The sequence below is a fragment of the Ambystoma mexicanum genome, chromosome 6q, assembly GCF_040938575.1.
Source record: "Ambystoma mexicanum isolate Mex_15411 chromosome 6q, UKY_AmexF1_1, whole genome shotgun sequence".
NCBI classification, from domain to species: domain Eukaryota; kingdom Metazoa; phylum Chordata; class Amphibia; order Caudata; family Ambystomatidae; genus Ambystoma; species Ambystoma mexicanum.
This window is the reverse complement of record NC_090937.1, coordinates 1,260,547,527-1,260,565,020: the sequence shown is the minus strand read 5'-3', so window position 1 is coordinate 1,260,565,020 and position 17,494 is coordinate 1,260,547,527. Positions and strand designations below refer to the sequence as shown.

Here is a 17,494-nt window from a genome sequence, read left to right as displayed (position 1 = left end):
CATATTATAAGAATTACATGCTTCTGTGGTGGCAAAAGTCAGCCACCAATGCTGGATGTCTAAGGGAGCCCCAGACAGGATTCTTAAACACAGGTACCAAGATAGCCACATTGTAGAACTTTGCTGCTTTCTGGATTCAATATTCAATAAGGAACCGGGGGTTGGGGGAGTGGCAACAAACTTAGATAGAGCTAGGGCATTGGCGAGGACTTTTTTCTCAGCTAGCTCCCTTGTAGAGGTGCGTCGTTTGACAGCTGGATCTGGTTTGTTGGCTGTTCTGAGCCCCGGTCTCAACCTCCGGTTCATCATTCCTCCAGATTTTGGTGAAGATGGACCTCTGCTTCATTACCCACGATGAAGAGGGTAATAACATCAGAATACATCAGATAAGAGAAGCAATCATTGTGACCAGGTAGTGTCTATAGGTGACCGAATTTGAACAAAGACCCTCTCCCTGGTGTATGGCAGCAATGCGTTGGAGGATGTGTCCACTGAATTTCACTTGGCTAGTTGCACAGTACTGGACGCCATACAGATGTCCCATCACAGAATTCCCCACTCTGGATGGTACAACCAGCAACAAATCCATTGCTTCAAGCATGAAGACGACCTTCAGCAGTGTGTGCCTTCAGCAGTGTTTGAGCAGGAAAAAGAGCCAGTTTCCAGAAGCTGCCGGGATGAGACCCCATGATCGCTTCCCCTAACCGAAACAGCATAGCTTCAGCATCCAGGAGGTGGCTTTGGCAACACTTGTTTCAACAACAGCTTCCAGATGTCTGCTTATGGCAGCTTGTACTAATCTTCCAGTGGTCTAACTACAGAATAGCTCCATACACCCGCCTTGTATACAGAAGCCTAGGCTGGGGGTGACGCTAGCCAACCTATTGGAGGACCTGCAATGTTTAAACACTGAGTGGCTCTCCAGTCATGGATAGCCAAAACAGCCACAGTCATGACCTCACTCTGACTTGGATGAGGACTACGATCTCTAGGTTTCCCTGCCAAATGCAAGCCAGTTGCTGGCACACAAAGGCTACTTTCTGGGCTAATTGCTTGACCATATATGGCTATTTCCTGCCCCTGCCCAAAGGCAGATGGTCAACAAAGACAGGGGGCCGAGAAGACAGAGCTTAAACAACAATAAGTGGTTCCCCATTCACAACCAGCTGTGTCCATCCATCAACCCTCCCAGGTTGAGGCCAATGCAGGTCTAATTGCCGGACACGCACCTGACACTTATAAATTCAACTAGGGCCTGGATGCATGTTGCTCAAGCCCGAAGACATTTCCGTCTGTAAATCAGGGGGCTGAATCCACAGAGTGTGAGGCACTTTTCGCATCTCAATTTCTGAAAATACGAACCTTTTGTGAATTGGCCCTCACTTGTTTTCTTAAGACTAGACTATAATATCCTATAACTGAAAGTAAGCACACTGAATATCTTTCCCTGCTCCCAAAAAGTATAAAAAAGAAACTGGGGCTGGGTTGATGAGTTTGTGCTGTAATTAAAAAGCATACCTCAATTGACATACTACTTATTATATACCTGGTTATTATTGACTTCAGCGCTGTGAAGCAGTAAGTGAGTTCGCTCATTGAATTAGATCCGGAGAAATTCTGGTTTCGTTCCCCAACCCACCTTAAAATCCAAATATGCATGCAATATTTTGTAAATACGTTACCCAGCAATAAGAATTTTTGCGTCAGTTTTGCTTGGAGATTTTTTGAAATATTTTGCAGGATCTTGAGTAGTTTCTGGAACTTTGCTGTATTCATGTCAAACTGTTCCACACCACATATTTTCTTATTGAACTCACTGGTAGAGGAAAAAAATAGAGTTTAATCTTTACCTTTCTTTTCTTGCATGCCAAGAGCCCAAAACCGATTTGAAATTTGAATATACGTATTGAACGAGAGTAATCCTTGTTTATGCTAGACAGAAGTTGGGAAGGTGTGGTAATCCAGACACAGTGAACTATCGAAAACCTGCAATGCCATGCCCTCTTAAGTCAAGCTATACCCTAAATGTATTTAAATTTGCTGTGTTTGTCTTCTACGTTTGTCCACCAAAACTATGTTCGGTGCTCTCGAAAGGTTATTTTGGAGATGTCCTCTCATGATGGATATTTTCCTGGCACACCACTGACCACCTTCCTTGCACAAAGGTATAAGAATTACCCTGCTAGTGGAGAGGATGTCCCTTTCATTAAGGTACTAAACCAGTCATTAATACCTGCAGTGTCTCCTTTCAAGCAGTGAGTAGTCGTAAGACAATGTTGCACTTGAAGGACATAATCGTTTTGTCCCATATAGGGTATGTAATCGGCCAACAGCACACCAGGCCCAAGAGGCCCATTGGTGTGGACCCAATAGTGCTATCTGGTCTTTTACCTCCTAATCCTTTCATACTCTGTGGGTGCAAGAGGTTTTGGGAGTCTGATTGCGGATAGGATCTAGGCTCTCTACCCATTATATAAGGTCCTCTGGCGCAAGATAGTTGGTTCATCTCAACTTCAAAGGAGGCAGACACAATCTACTAGGGGAGCTCCTTAGATTCCTATGATGCTTCTATGCTGAGGGTTCTTTGCACTTGTTATAGTAATTGCTGCAGGATTTTACAGGAATGCATTTTGTTATTGTACTTGGGTATCGTGACCTGAGGTTTCTTGGAGCCATTTGCCTGACAGGAATTCTCACATCCCATTTGCAAGTTCCAATAAGACATCTGTCCTTCTCCAAATGGAATCTTTTTTTTCCTGTATCTGCCCACACCTCTGCACTAACTAGTTGGTAACATGGGGTCTGTTGCCTCCTTTCTATACCTAATTATTCTCATTGCAGCCCCATAGCTGCTGATCTATATGGACCGACGATACAGGATCCCCACTATCAAGATAAAATCACGTTGTAGATTTCAGACAGAAGGGCAGGTCACCTGCCTTCTCCATCCTCCCCATGCATCTTGACTTGCTTTTCACTGCTTTGGAAAGTGCTTCTAGTCCTGTTTCCTTTTAACACCTAAACGTAAGTGGACGTGCCAGGTGTAAAGCAGACCTTAGTATGTAACTTGCACTTCATTACCCCTAGAACAACAGAGCAAAATTGCTTTAAATAATTAAAGGGCTAAATATGTACGGTCCATGTCATATCAACGAAGTAAATTACTTCGATGTAATTTACTTTGTTGAATTTACTTCAAAAATACTTCTAGTTTCTTTATTTCTTTGGGAGGGGTTCTCCCCCATCCTTCACTACCACTGCCACCCCAAACCTTTCCCTACCCCTCTTTTATCTCTCACCCCACAAATACTTTCAAAATTCAAAGTGTTTTAGAAATAACTTCCACAAAGTGAATTACAATCAAAGTAATTTACTTTCTGTAAACAATGGGATATGACGTGCACTAAAAAAGTAGTAAAGGGAGAAAGTGTAAAAGTCCTAACCAATGCTTGCAGGGGATCACTAGTGTATAATGACCTGTCCAAAATCAAATGACCCTTACAATACAATGTTAAATAGCGATTTACAATGCTGGATCCTGTAGTCTGTTGTAATTTTGTTTGTGAAGGTTGCAACACAGTTATACATTCTCATTTATATAATTCCAGTTATGAATCTTAAATTTGGCTAAATATCCACCCATATCGCTATTTACACCCACTATATTATTGTTCTGTTCTTCACTTTTCCATTTCACCATGGACCCAATACACACACTGCACAAGCCTGGCCGTTGGGAGAGCACTACAACGGTAGTTGGTCCATTATAAATGGCGAGTTTCTTTAATGCAGGTTCTGTTGTTTCAATACAAATTGGATGAAGCATATATAGGACTGTTACCTGTGCTCGTGTGATTTATCCTCCTGTTAAAAGAAACCAAAAATATGCAGTTAGAGTTGATTTTGTCTGACCACAAAATGTGGCATTCATAATATCACAGTAATAAAAGGATCACCATAGTTCAACCACATGTTGTAACAGGATAATTGTCATTACTGTATGTGCAAGGACAGAATGTAAAAAGGAACTGTGAGGTGTCCCTACTCAACATTTTGGACAATTAAGGCAGTTTTTACAGTTATTTTGCCAAAACAATATACATTTATGGAAAACAATAAAAAGAAGTTTTGATCTTGTGACGTAGTACTCTGCCTCACTCTGGATACATCCAGTGGGGGTTACCAAGGGGACCAGGTGCCACCCCAAGCTAAAGGATAAAGGGCCTGAGTATGGTATGGGGAGGGCCCCCTTGCACTTTTACTTGGTCCCAATCACATGTCGGTGGATAGTCGCAGGAGAAAGATTTTTGAATCACCTCCCCATGTTAAAGGTCCAGAAGGTCCCATAGGCAGAACCAAAGACACCAAGAGAGAAAAAAACACACTGATTCTTGGACTGTCAGTTTTACAGATGAGATACTTTGAAAACTCACACAGTTACCGGTGCCAAAGATCCTGCGGTACAGAACAACCCATTTCAAATGCCCACAGTGATTCTGCCTGAGCTCCAAGTTCGTAACGTGATGCAGTGTTGGCAGTTTGAAGTTTTTTGGACAGCATTGCTACCTGTGAATGATACAAACACACCAATCCATTGTCTATCAGCAAAGTATTCCTTTGTCAGTGATAGAAAATGGCATCCTTGCCAAGAGCAAGTGCTTTCACAGTCAGAGGAAGTAAAGGGACTGTCAATGGATTGTCAAGGATCAGGGTTACGTGCTAGAGAGCGGTGTCCTTACCGAATAGTACATTGCAGTAACAGGAAATGGGAAATGAAATCAAAGATTTTGGACCGGCCAGATAAAAGCTTGGTCCACCCCTAAACCCTCAATTAAGCTCAGGTTAACTTGTGAGGGGCAGTAATAGCAACCCCTCACCAATTCTAGGAAACATGAGCAGACATTCACAGGGTGGCCAGTGAAGAGAGCGGGGGAGCAGCACTATGAAAGCCAACGTGCTCAGACTGGCGGCGGGGGTGTTTGGAGTAGGAGCTAGAGACAGTAAAATAGGGACAATAGCTGTTTTAGAGAATGCAGGTGGATGGAGCAGGTGGATCTGGTGGGGCAGTTGAGCTTATGAACCCGGAGAAGATGTTCACAAGACTTGGCCACACAGAAGTCTGTGAACGGGAGAAGAGACACCGGAGACCACACTGAGGAGCCAAGAACTGATAATAATGTAAGGGAGGCATGATATCACAATCATGACACTGACACAAGAGATACAATTTCAAAACCTGTATTCTTTTTTGGGGTTTGGAAAAACTCCTGCTTTGCCCTACAGCTAGGATGGGAGTAGTCTCTATCATCAAATAATAAAGAAACACAGTCCTAGTCAGTCTCTGTCAAATCAAATATGGCCTATACTAACAAAACCTAATGCGTCCCCAATCTCTTATATAAAACGTGTGTAACGGGGAATATGTATTCAAAGGAAAATCAGTGTCATAACATAAAGAATCAATGTGGCTGAGTCCGCTCTCCTTCCCACTTTGGACAGCACAGAGCAGTCCCCGTAAACAGGATGACATACTCTGGCTCAGGTTCTCAAAGCAAGGCAGTTCTAAAACGTGTTTCGAGGCCCGCTTTGCCTTCGACTTGAAAGTTCTTTCACAGTTCAACAAAAGGTTCACGTAGGTCACCCTCCATTGGGCTCGGACCTCTCAAAGCTTTAACAGTTCATATAGGTTGCCCTCAGCCAGGCTCGGACCTTGCAATCGCAGCACTTGCAGAGATTCCCTTCCCCAAGGTAATTTCACTTTCGTTAGGGGTCCCCTTCCCCTAACTTAGAACACTTCCGGTCTCCCTGATTCTGGCTCGGACCTTTTCCTAAAGTCGAAGACTTTAATGTGCAAGGTTTTTACTACTGTCCTCCGCAGGACCCCTTCGTCTTTCCCTCCAGCTTAGACTCTTGTGTTATTTGCCTCTGTCTCTCTTGGTCGGGGTAGTTCGGTTTCATATGTACAAAAGTTCAACATTCACCTTTTCACTTCCCTTTTACGTCGGGGTTAATCTTGGTCATTATGCATTTTAGAGTTCATTCCCTTCGTCGCTTTATAACAAAACATTTCACTTTTCGTGGAGATTTTTGAGTAGGCTACTTCCTTTCACTGGACCACTGCGCTACTATATCACTAGCTTCACAGTTATCAGTAATTTAAAGCTCCCCACAGGTCTGCCCTCCTTCGCGTCTCATTAACATGCGTGCAGCCTTCAATTGTGAGATATACTGTTGCTCCTTCAATCTTTCCTTTTTTTATTAAAATTTGATTCACGTCACATATACACAGACTTTACCGACATATACACGGATCAGTGCAAATTCCATTATACATGTCAGAACCTTGCTCATTGATTGCAGCCTTAACATGAATGGAAGTGAATTTACAAGCCTTGACACCTTAACAGTACTACTCTGTGGTGACGCATCACCCGCCAGTTCTGGGCACTGTGCCAGGAAGTACATTCCCAGGGGGGCCCATATATCTTTAGGTCTCGTCCCTGGGCCACATAACAGTCTGTATGTATCCCTTATCAAGTTCACTTAACCTGGTCAGGTTGTCGAGGCATGTACGGGAGTCCGGGGGTGAGTGGCTGGCCCAACGCATCAGTATACATTTCCTAGCCATTATCATACTTGTGGCCTTCAATTTCCTGCTGGAGGCCGGGACCCCCAGCAGCCACTCGAACATGCAACATAGCAAATCACACGGTACGTCATAGTTCAATAGCTTAGTAAGAGTACTGGTTACCCCCTGTAAGGGAGGCATAGTATCAACAGTAAGACAGGCACAAGTGACCACAGTACAAGGGTGTTTATTGAACTTCAAAAGGGGTTTGGAAAATGCCCATCTAATCCTAAATCTAAAGATGGGAGTAAGGTACGACCATCAAATAATAATAACGCAGTCCTAGTGGTGTCTTGTCAAAATAAAAAGGCCTATACTAAAAAACCTATTGCCAATCCTTACCTCTAATTACAAATAGTGAGGGAAACCATGTTATGTAAAAGAAAGGAATGTCCAAGAAATGATATGTCAGGATATTCAGGCCGTTGGCTTCCCTGCCCCACTGGACAAGGTGGCACGCTCGAGCTTAGCACAGTCTCTGGCTTCTCTAACACAATGGTGCAGTTCAAACGTTAGCATCAGGGCCTTCTGTGCACAAGTCTCTTTTCTTCTCAGGATTTCACACACATTCAATTTCTCGGGTGATTCACTATTCACCTCGGATCCCCCTCAGCCGGACTCAGTTACCCTTTAGCACAATGCTCATAGGATTTTCATGTTCCAATTCATGTATCCAATTTCTCGGGCGATTCACGGTTCACCCCGGCCCCCCTCCGTCGGGTTCAGATCCGCCTTGACAGAGTATTCAATCAGTCTTCCTCCGCCGGGCTCGGACCAATTTTTATTTACTTTAGCACAAACTTTTCTTTAACCCAAAACTCTCGGCTGATCTCCCTCTTTCGGCCTCGGACCAACCTTATCCACTTTGCCATCAACTTTCTTTACTCTATTAACATTGAAGACTTTCGATTGTGCACAGGATTTTGCTTGACCCGTTGCAGGACCACTTCTATTCACAATCCTTTTTCACTCTTTCACTTTAGCCACCTCTCAATTGGATACCTTACAGAGACTTTCGAATGAGCACGCACACGGTGCCGGACCACTCTGTCTAAGGTTTCATATCTTGGTTTCAAAGTTCAGTGACTCATCTGTTGTCCAATTTTACTCACGTTGGTTATCACATGCGCTTCATACACTGTTCGATTCAGCATTCACTATACAATGTTGCTGCTTGTAATATTGGCTTCAACACAGACTGATCAGGTATCGGCCTCACCAACTCACCGGCTATGTTGATTTCACGGGTGTTGCTTTGTTGTAGGAGCCAAGGACAGTACCACGGCAGCAGGTGATTCTTCCCTCCTTGATTATCGACCCAGGAGAGCCCCGGGTACCTCCGACACACAATGCCAGATTCTTCAGCCTGGTTTCCTGGTCTTAAGCTTTTTATTATTGAGGTTTTGTGAAAGTAGTGGTTCCTCATCGAAAAGTTCAAGGGCTCTTCCCTCCTTGCAATGCCCTTCTGCTTTGCCGTCTTTCACCTTGTGTTAAACTGCCATCTTGGAACTGCTGCTTCCTCGTGTGCTTGGCCTCGCTCAGAGTGTGCTCTTCTGCTACGCCTTTTATCCGTATGGGGAAATGTCATGGAAGTCAGGTGTGTGTTATGATCAGTAATTGCCTGACCCTGCTTGTCTATCGTATTGGGACATGTCAGGTATACGGTTCAGGTGTTAGTCAGTTTTCTCTCATAGCGAGCTGTCCGTGAGAAAGTGTTCATGTTGTGAAAGGGGCGTGGGGGGAGGTTTGAGTTCCTAAGTATCCTACCTGGTAGGATGGGATAAAGGTGTTACAGGGAAGGGGATACCCCGTCTCGCCATTCAGTATCCCACACCCACTCTGTTAGACAAGATATGCTGCATTAACCCTGTGGGAGACTACACCAGTCTTGTCCTCTTGTTATTAGGTAACCCACCTATTGGTATAGGTCTGTACTACACAAGTTAGTAGAGTGACTGAGCAGCCAGACTTATCTCAGGTGGGGTAAATGTGAGCTGTAGCATCAGAATCCACACATACAAGTATCCAAATAACACACTCAGGGTTTTCTAGTAAAATAATTATTTATGTATTTAACGGTCAGTTTTAAAAAGGGAAATGTGCAACAATTAACATACACTTCATAACACTTTTCTCAGAATCAAGATAAGCAAGTAGATGGTATTTAGAGATGCTTCATACACACTTCCTACACCTTGAGGTGACTTCAATTACTAGGACAGTATTGGAATTTATATATCACTTTTGGACCTGGTAAAATTCTGAGGTCGTGGAAAGGAAAGGTTAAGGGAAGGAAAAAAGGTTAACATGTTCTCAGAGCATTTGAGCACTTTTCAATCTCCCAGTGAAGTCTAGATAAACCTTTCCCAGCAATATTATAAAAAAAACAATGTATCACCTATGAGGGACAGTTAGAATCAAAGTCAATGGGTCAGAAGAGTCTGCAGGAAGCCAGGACAGCCAAAGTCAAATTGAGCAATGTCTATCGAGCTGAGACACCTCTTAGATAGCACAACGTCTTGCACAAAGTTAGAGAGTTTGTAAAAAAAAATCACTGTTGGGCCATGAAGTTAGAGCTGAGATCAACTCTTCAAAAAGCAGCTACTGCAAGTCTCAAGTGAGATAATGCAAGCTACAGACAGAGGTAAGTACCCCTTTGTCAGCACAATACCTTAGGTTAGAAGAAGTGGATCCAGCTGGCTTCTGTTCTGGTTGTAGTGTTTCAGATCCTGTGTTCCTGGGCCTCAGTCGTAGGGACAAGAGGGAGGACATCTGGAGGACTCCTTCACAGCAGTTCGAAGGTCGGCGACAGCAACAGTCTCTTTTCAATTCAGTGTCACTTTGTGGTTTCAGTGCGCGATAAACAGCACCACTGCAGATCTTGGACACCGGTTGGGCTTTCTTCACTCCTTGAATCCAGCACTCTGGTGAGGTGACTCGAGCTTGGGTTGTCCTGCTGCAGGAGGGTCCTCAGGATCTTCCTGGAGCTTTAGCCGGCTTATAGACGTTGCACTCAACTACAGTTTTCTTGACCCCTGGCACTCGGTTCCAGCAGCAGCAAAGAAGTACAGCCGTTGGGGAAGGTCTTCCAGTCAAGTTCGTCTCGGGGTGAGTTGATCCCACTAACCCAAGGGAAGAAGTCGTCCTCTAAGGAGCTTCTCTTGTCGATTCGGAAAAGAGTTTCAGCACAGCAGCAGGGCTTCACTAAGCAGTTCAACTGTCCAGGAGGATGCAGCATGCTTCTCTTCACAATTCCTTTGTCGGATGTTTCAGTGGTCGACTCTGATTTCAGTCCAAGAAGCCTCACCTTTTGTGCAGGTTTCTCCCATTCATGCACAGCCTAGCTGTTATTCACACAGCAGGGTGGCTGTATCGGGACTGGATGTATTCAGGTAACCAAGGAGACTAAGGACAGGGAGTTTTTGGGCACTTCCCTTACTTCCTGCCCTGCCAGACACACTGGCACCAGGTGTGGGTTTCAGTACTGAAGCCCGCCAAAGGCAACATAAACAAAAGGGTTAAATCTGGCTTGGCGCGCAGAGTAAAACCCAAGAAAGACCTCACTAACAAGAAATGGCGAAAAAAGAAGACTGGGCCATTTTGACACAATGGTCACCCATGGGTGCTATACTGCAGCTGGGGATTCAGCCTGTTGTAGAAAAGCACAATGGTAGGAAAGTCTATTTTTTGGTTTTTTTTATTTTTATTTATTGGCAGAAGTTACAACACACACACATGAAAGAGTACATATCACCAAATTTACAGTAGTCATACATTATGTACAGTATAACATACATATCGAGGCAGGGATGCAACCATTAAGTATAAGCCAGGAGCAGAGCGATGCGACACACACTGGAGTGTGTCTATGAAACTCTGGGAGAGCCGACTTAGACATGTCTTCAGATTGATTCATGAGATAACTATTAAATGCTGACCACACATTTCGGGGGCAGGAGTGTTCTGGGAGCATAGTTAAATATTCTTCCTCGCAGGTGCGGGACCAGGTAAGTGCTCCCAGCCATTTCTGAAAGGTTGGGGGGCAGGGACTTTTCCAGCATTGGAGCATGCACTTTTTGGCTATCATGCAGCCAATGTCCAGAAATGTAGCCTGTTTTTTAGTATCATCGGTTTCCCAGAGTCCAAACAAGACCCCCAGCGAGTCTGGGTCAACCGCCACCCCAGTGATGTCAGCGAGGGCCCCCAGTATCGCCTCCCAAAAGGCCGACAACTTGTGGCATAACCAGAACATGTGTAGGTGGACTGCCCCCTCCTCCCTACAGTGGGCGCAAGTGTGTGTGTCGGTACCCACATATTTGGAAAGTCTGCGGGGTGTATATTATAGTCTGTTGTGCAGTTTAAACTGAATGAGCAGGAAACGAAAATTGAGAGATACTCGTTTGGTATGGGTGCACATCTTTTGCCATTGGTGATCGGAAATCTCCACATTCAGTTCATCTGCCTATTCGGAGCTTGCGCGGGGGTGAAGGGAGAGATTCCGGGCCAACTGAAGTTTGTAGAGGGAGGAAACCACGCCACTGCGCCACTGGAGTTGGCGATAAAAGCAACCTCGGGAGAGTCGGGAGGTTCATTAGGAAAGGTGGGCCACATGGCTCGAAGGAGGCACAGAGTCTGTAGTACTGCAGCATTTCAAGTGCGGAACACGTGTTACCCTGCTTCCAAGTCTGATGGTCAATGAACCTCCCGTTAGGGTAAAAATCAATAAGTGCCCGGTATCCCAAGGCTTCCCATTGGTGTGCAAGTGCCGGATCATGTGTGGGTTCCAGCCCGGGAAATCTCCAAGCTGGGGTCGCGTGTCGGCAGACGCGGCAAGGATGCGGTTCCAAGCAAGTAGTGTGGTCGCCACCGGGTCAAATGGGGAGTCGGGAGGGAGCCCACGCTGGACCACTAGGGACATGTTGTTGGTCCCAGCTGCAGCCAGTATTTCCAGCTTAATATGCGGGCGAGTAAACGGACTCGGGAAAGCAGTATGTAGCATATTGGGCCTGCACCGCCTACCATTATAACAGGAGATTGGGCGCTGTGAGCCCACCCCATTCGTATGGGAGCGCCATGTCCCGCCATTTCTTGCGGACCGCGCCCGAGTGCCATAGGAACTAAGCAAAGTGTTTGTGCATGTTCGTGAAGTAGAGTTTCCCGGACCACACAGGGACATTGCAGAATATATATAGCAGCTTGGGTACAAGGATCATTTTGATAAGGGAGAGCCTCCCAGCAAGTGACAGCGGGAGGGAGCGCCATCTGGCCATTTTGGACTCGTAGAATTGCGCAGCCGCCCCATAGTTGTCCGCCAGCAGCGTTGGCCCTGACCAGGACACCTGGACCCCCAAATAACGAATACCGCCGGGGGACCAGCGGAGTGGTAATTCAGAGGCTGGCTGTGGAGTGCCGGAGGTAAGTGAAAACATTTCGGACTTGGAATAGTTGATCGTGAATCCTGAGCAGGTGCCAATGCGCGTTATGTCGCGGAGGATAGGGTCTAGGTGATTAGTGGGGTCTCTAACATATAATAATACATCGTCGGCGTGCTTGGATAATATTTCGGGGGAGCCGGTTAATCGGATCCCTCTGTGAGTGTGCCTATCTCTGTGGTCTGCCATGGGTTCTATGACTAGTGCGAAGAAGATCGGGGAGAACGGGCAGCCTTGGCGGGTGCCCCTGAAGAGAGTGAACAGTGCAGAAGTCAGAGAGTTAACCCACACCCTGGCCATCGGGTCTGTGTATAATAATTTAATGTATCTAATCATATTGAGGCCAATACCTATGGTCTCCAGTACCATCCACATATACTTCCATGATACCATGTCTAATGCCTTCTGGGCATCGAGTGAAACAGCGATAACATTGGTGCCCTGGTCAATTCTGGCCATAACGTTGAAAAGTCACCGGATGTTTTGGGAGGTAGATCTCCCTGGCACAAACCCCGATTGGTCCTCAAGTACCAAATGTGTCATGATAGGGAGGAAGCGGTTGGCGATCACTTTAGCGAAAATGTTTGTATCGATGTTCATTAAGGACAGGGGTCTATAAGATCAGCACTCATCACTAGGCTTGCCAGGCTTGTGCAGGACCATGATGATAGCTTCACGCAGTGAGGGGGGGAGGACGGCAAGACGGAGTGATTCCTCCCAGACCTCCAAGAGTCTGAGAGCAAGGATGGCAACATGTTCCTAGTAAAACTTGGGCGTTAGCCCGTCCGGCCCAGGGGCCCTGCCCCTGGGAAGATTGGAGATTATCTCCACCACTTCTTCCAGCGAGATCATTGTGTCGAGTTGATCCCTAGTGGACTCGGAGATAAGCGTCATGGGGATCTGGGCTAGGATGTCCCTCATATGTTACTCACTGTGTTCTGGGGGCACTGCATAGAGGTCCTTGTAGAACTCGTTGTTCCCCCCGCATCTTTGATGGATAGAATTTGGGACTGGCCCCGTTCCATCCTAGTGAACCTGGCAAGTGTTTTCCCGGGTCTGACCCCTCCCCATGCTTACGCGCCATCAGTGGTTGGCTGAAATAGCGCCCCTCCCTGTCGGCGTGCAAAACAAAGACACTGAGTTCCTCGTTAATTTGGGCTAGCTTGGTGGGATCGGATGCCGAGGCGCATTCTTGTTGCAGATCATGGAGCCTGGCCTCGGAGCGAGCAAGGTCGTTTCTAATGGTTTTCAGTACACCCGCCTCCCTGGAGTTGGACATCCCTCTGATAAACACTTTAAATGATTCCTACCTGACACTGGCTGTAGTGGACTGTAGGGAGTTGCACTCGAAATAAGTAGTGATGTCAGCCAGTATGTCAGCCTTAAATACTATATCTAGGAGGGCCGCGGATTTAAATCGCCAGGTGCTACAGGTGTTTACTGGCAATTCAAGCTCAACCGACAGAGTGACAGGTGCATGGTCGGATATCGTACGTGTTAGTATTTGGGCTTCCCGGACCCTACCAACCAACCCATCGGAAACAAAAAAGAGGTAAATTCTGGATGAGCTATCGTGCACAGTTGAATAGTATGTGTATTCACGTAGGTGGGGGTGGAAAGTTCTCCAGATATCTCGGATGTCAAGCGCAGCACAGCTTGACTGCAAGGCATGTGCCGCCCGTGACAGTGCCCTGGGTGCCGCCCCTGACATGTCAAGGTCCACATCAATTACCAGGTTTATGCCCCCCCCCAGTAATCTGGGTCCCCACATAGCCCAGTTAGGATATTGGCCACAGCGTTGTAAAAGTCAGGCGAATCGATATTGGGGCCATAGGTGTTTACCAAGAGATATTCCCTATCCACCAGCCTGCAATGTAATATAACGTATCTGCCATCGGGGTCAATGTAACTTTTTAGTAAAATTAATTTAATAGACTTATGTATCAATGTCAATACCCCTCTAGCTTGTGTGGAATAGGTGGTAAAAAATCTGTTGGGTCCCCAGTTTGGAGCGATGGCAGTTGCCAGGTGAGACCGGGCATGAGTCTTTTGTAACATGAGTATTCTGATCCCATGTCTCTGAGCATAGGACACAATTTTGTGGGCCTTAGTTTAATTGCATAGGCACTGAACATTCCAGGACATTATCTTAGTGGGCATCCTGCGAAACTAGGGTACGTCCCAGCACATATAGTTCCGTGTGCACTCCCCCTCAAATACACAACAATTGTGCAACCCCTTCACTGTGCGGGATGCTGCTTTACCTCTGCCGTTTTTTTTTAATTCCCCCAAAACATGCTCTCCCCCTCCCTCACCACCCACCAACAGTCGGCGGTGTCCTTGGACATCCCCCCGCCCCCGAGTCCCCGAAAAATCCCCTTAACCAACTATCAGCGGACTCGTCACAACTCAGTCCAGCTGAACTACCGGCCCAACAGGGGCCAACACTCAAAAACCCTACAAGCTTAGCCGTTGCAACCGCAATGGGGTGCGCTGTTGCCGTGCGGACATCAAGGAAAGGACGGGATCGATGAGTACCAGTACGGTACATGTATCACGAATAACATAAAGCAGAACACCTGTTACAATAAACAATATGTGCTATGGTGACGGACAATGGTAGGAAAATCTAACCACTGCCACCAGCCATTTAACGTAGTGAGGGTAACATAAAATATTTTACATGAGTAAGTAGAAAAAGGGGCTACTAAGTAACCCCTCAGCACTTCACATAAGATGGGGTGTGCTGGATCTACAAAGGAAAAAGGTAAGTAAAGTCAATTTCACTTTACTATTCTTGGGAACAGTAGTTCTCACAAGAAAAGGTATTTAAACCTTAAGAGAAATCTTAAGAGAAATCGAAAGGATTTCTCTGTGACACTGTCCTGAAGGTGCTGTGTGTCACCATACAAAAAGTAGATGCCTATGGAGTCAGACTCCAAAAACAAAGGAAACACAGAATCCAAATCAGTTCAAAATACATGAGTGAGAAAAAGGGCTCACTCTCTCCAGGGTGAAAATTAAAATGTCTTAATGTCCAGCAAAAGAGCTGGGGGTCTCTACGGTTGAAGGGAATTAGCACAGAAATTAAAATTCTCCCTAACACATTCCCTGAATACCCCTGACCCAGGTGAGACCTCCCGCACTGGTCCACCCCCAGGAACTGGATCCAAAAGTGATGGCCGTGTCATGGCCACCTGGATGACAGATCCCCTGGGATTAGCGGGTGAGACACCTTCAGGTTGCTCATATGCCCTTCCCCTATGCAATGTGCCCACATCTGTTTCACAAGGAAACTGAAGGAAGAACCTCTACGTTTCCTTGGTCTTTGCCTTTTCAGTGATCCACAGTGAAACAGTCGTGTTTCAGGTCTAAGAACCATGGCATGACTCGAGGGTTCGAATCCTTACGCTGGCTAATCCATACTAATGCAGAATGATCTGTGACAAGTGTGAACTTCCTTCCTATGAGGTAATATCCAAGTTGGGTGATGGCCCACTTGATGGCAACAGCCTCTAATTCCAGCACAGAGTAATTTTTTTCACGTGGGAAAAGTTTGCGACTAGTGAATCAGATAGGGTTTTCCAATCTGTCGCAAGCCCTCTAAGGGAGGCTACTGTTTGTAGCACAAATTCCTCAGAGAAATCTACTACCTTTTAGGATCGTGTTCTGGTACAGGGTTTGTTTTAGATTGTTATAACATATATCGTCCTCGTCAGTCCAATGAATTTTCTGGGGTTCAGCGTTCTTCAATTTGTCTGCCAGTGAAGGTGTCCTGTCCGAAAAGTTAGGGATAAACCTACGTAATAACCGATTAAGCCTAAGAATGCTCTGAGATCTCTTCGTTTTAGGCGTGGGGGTAACTAGGAAGGCTTTCAATTTTTGCATTGAGGTTGGACACTACCATTCCCTACAAAGAAGCCAAGGTATTTCACAGTTGATTGAGCCCGCTTGCATTTGGATGGATTGCCAATTAGGCCGGCTTCTCTGAGGGCTTTCATAACAGTAAAGAGATGGAAAAAATGGTCTTCCCAAGTTTTGCTATAAATGACTATATCGTCAATATAAGCCCCACAGAAATCACAGTAGGGCTGTAATATTTTGTCCCTAAGTCGTTGGAAAGTGGCGGGGCCCTGTGTAAGCCAAAAGTGAGGACTTTGAACTAGAATAGTCCTAGGGGCGTCGAGAAAGCTGCCTTTTCCTTATCAGGTCCATGCACTGGGACCTGCCGGTGCCCCTTGGTTAAGTCTAGGGTTGATAGGAAGGTGTAATTTCTAAGTTTATCGATCAATTCAGAGAAGACACCGTCAGCACAGAAGAAGAGTTGCAGTTGGAAGACTTTAGGATATGCAGCCAAAAACCCGGTCGATGGATTCCTTTGTCAAGAAGATGGAAGACAGGACTTTGGAAGGACTTTTGCAGTAGCGATCATGGACGAAAGCTCCAGACAAGAGTTTCCTTGTGGCATAATGCGGCTCTGTGGATTTGGCACCTTTTCAAGAGCACAGAAGAAAACAGAATATTCCTTGTCGGATTCTCATCGTTTGCAAGGTCCAGCACTCTGGTGAGGGGACTTTTCAGACCCGAATTGTGCCTCTGGAGATCCAGCAGGATACTCGCGAAGTTTCAGTGAGATTCGGAATTCGGAAGACTGTGCACTGCACAATGGCTCGAGGCCCCTGGGTATTGGGGTATAGCAGCTCCGCAAGGTCGCAGCACAATGTTGGATCGCTCAAAATGCAGGTCGTCTTTAGTCTAGTGGGTCTAACCAGGCTCTGGGTCGGGGTTGTCATTTTCGTAGTCCTGACATCGATTGGAAGGAAGGGCTACAGCAGGCTTCGGTTGCACAGCAGGCTCTCCAGTTCTGGAAATCATCTCCACTGTGGTTTCTTCATCTTCCTCTTCAGTTTTGATTCCAGTGGTCAACTACCTCTTCAGCTTCCAGGTTTATGAAAGAACCCAGCTAATCAAACGGCCATGCAACAATCAAACTTGAGGTGTTGGCAGTCTTTTCAGGACAGCCAGCCTTTCAGTTTGAACTGGATTCTCGCAGTCAGACTGGAAGACAAAAGGCTGCAGATTATTTGACTCCTCCCGCGCTTCCTGCCTTCACAGACACTCTGGAACCTGGGGGCGGGGAATCCACAGGAATCCCGCTGAAGATACAAATCACACACAGGAATTTCCCTCCCTGTATTTCATGGGCAGGAACAAGAAATGCTAAAATCGTGAAAAAAGAAAATGAGCACCCATGCGTGGCTTTACAGAGACTGTGCAAACAGCCTGCGGTAAATGTGCACCAAATTAATAAAAAGGTTCACTGCCACCAGCCCTTAAAGGTTGGCTTGTCCTTGTAACATGAATGTTACATTCAAAATGAGAAAGGGGATACTCATTATCTCCCCAGCACTCCACATAAGGTGGGGGTCAAGGG

At 46.1% G+C, this 17,494-nt stretch overlaps 2 protein-coding genes across 7 annotated transcripts in view; one reads left to right on the top strand and one right to left on the bottom strand.

Annotated features, from left to right (window-relative positions):
- Window positions 1–17,494, top strand: part of ZCCHC4 (zinc finger CCHC-type containing 4) — a 939,775-nt gene that overhangs the window by 244,872 nt on the left and 677,409 nt on the right. The window lies entirely within an intron of this gene.
- LOC138516603 (nuclear factor 7, brain-like) overlaps window positions 1–17,494 on the bottom strand; it is a 208,041-nt gene that overhangs the window by 61,425 nt on the left and 129,122 nt on the right. For all 4 annotated transcript variants that reach the window (XM_069631863.1, XM_069631860.1, XM_069631861.1 and 1 more), the window contains 2 exons: window positions 3,842–3,864; window positions 1,683–1,816 (listed from right to left, as the gene is read on the bottom strand). In XM_069631863.1, the coding sequence (XP_069487964.1) occupies window positions 1,683–1,816; window positions 3,842–3,864 (157 nt within the window). The remainder of the gene's footprint in view (window positions 1–1,682; window positions 1,817–3,841; window positions 3,865–17,494) is intronic.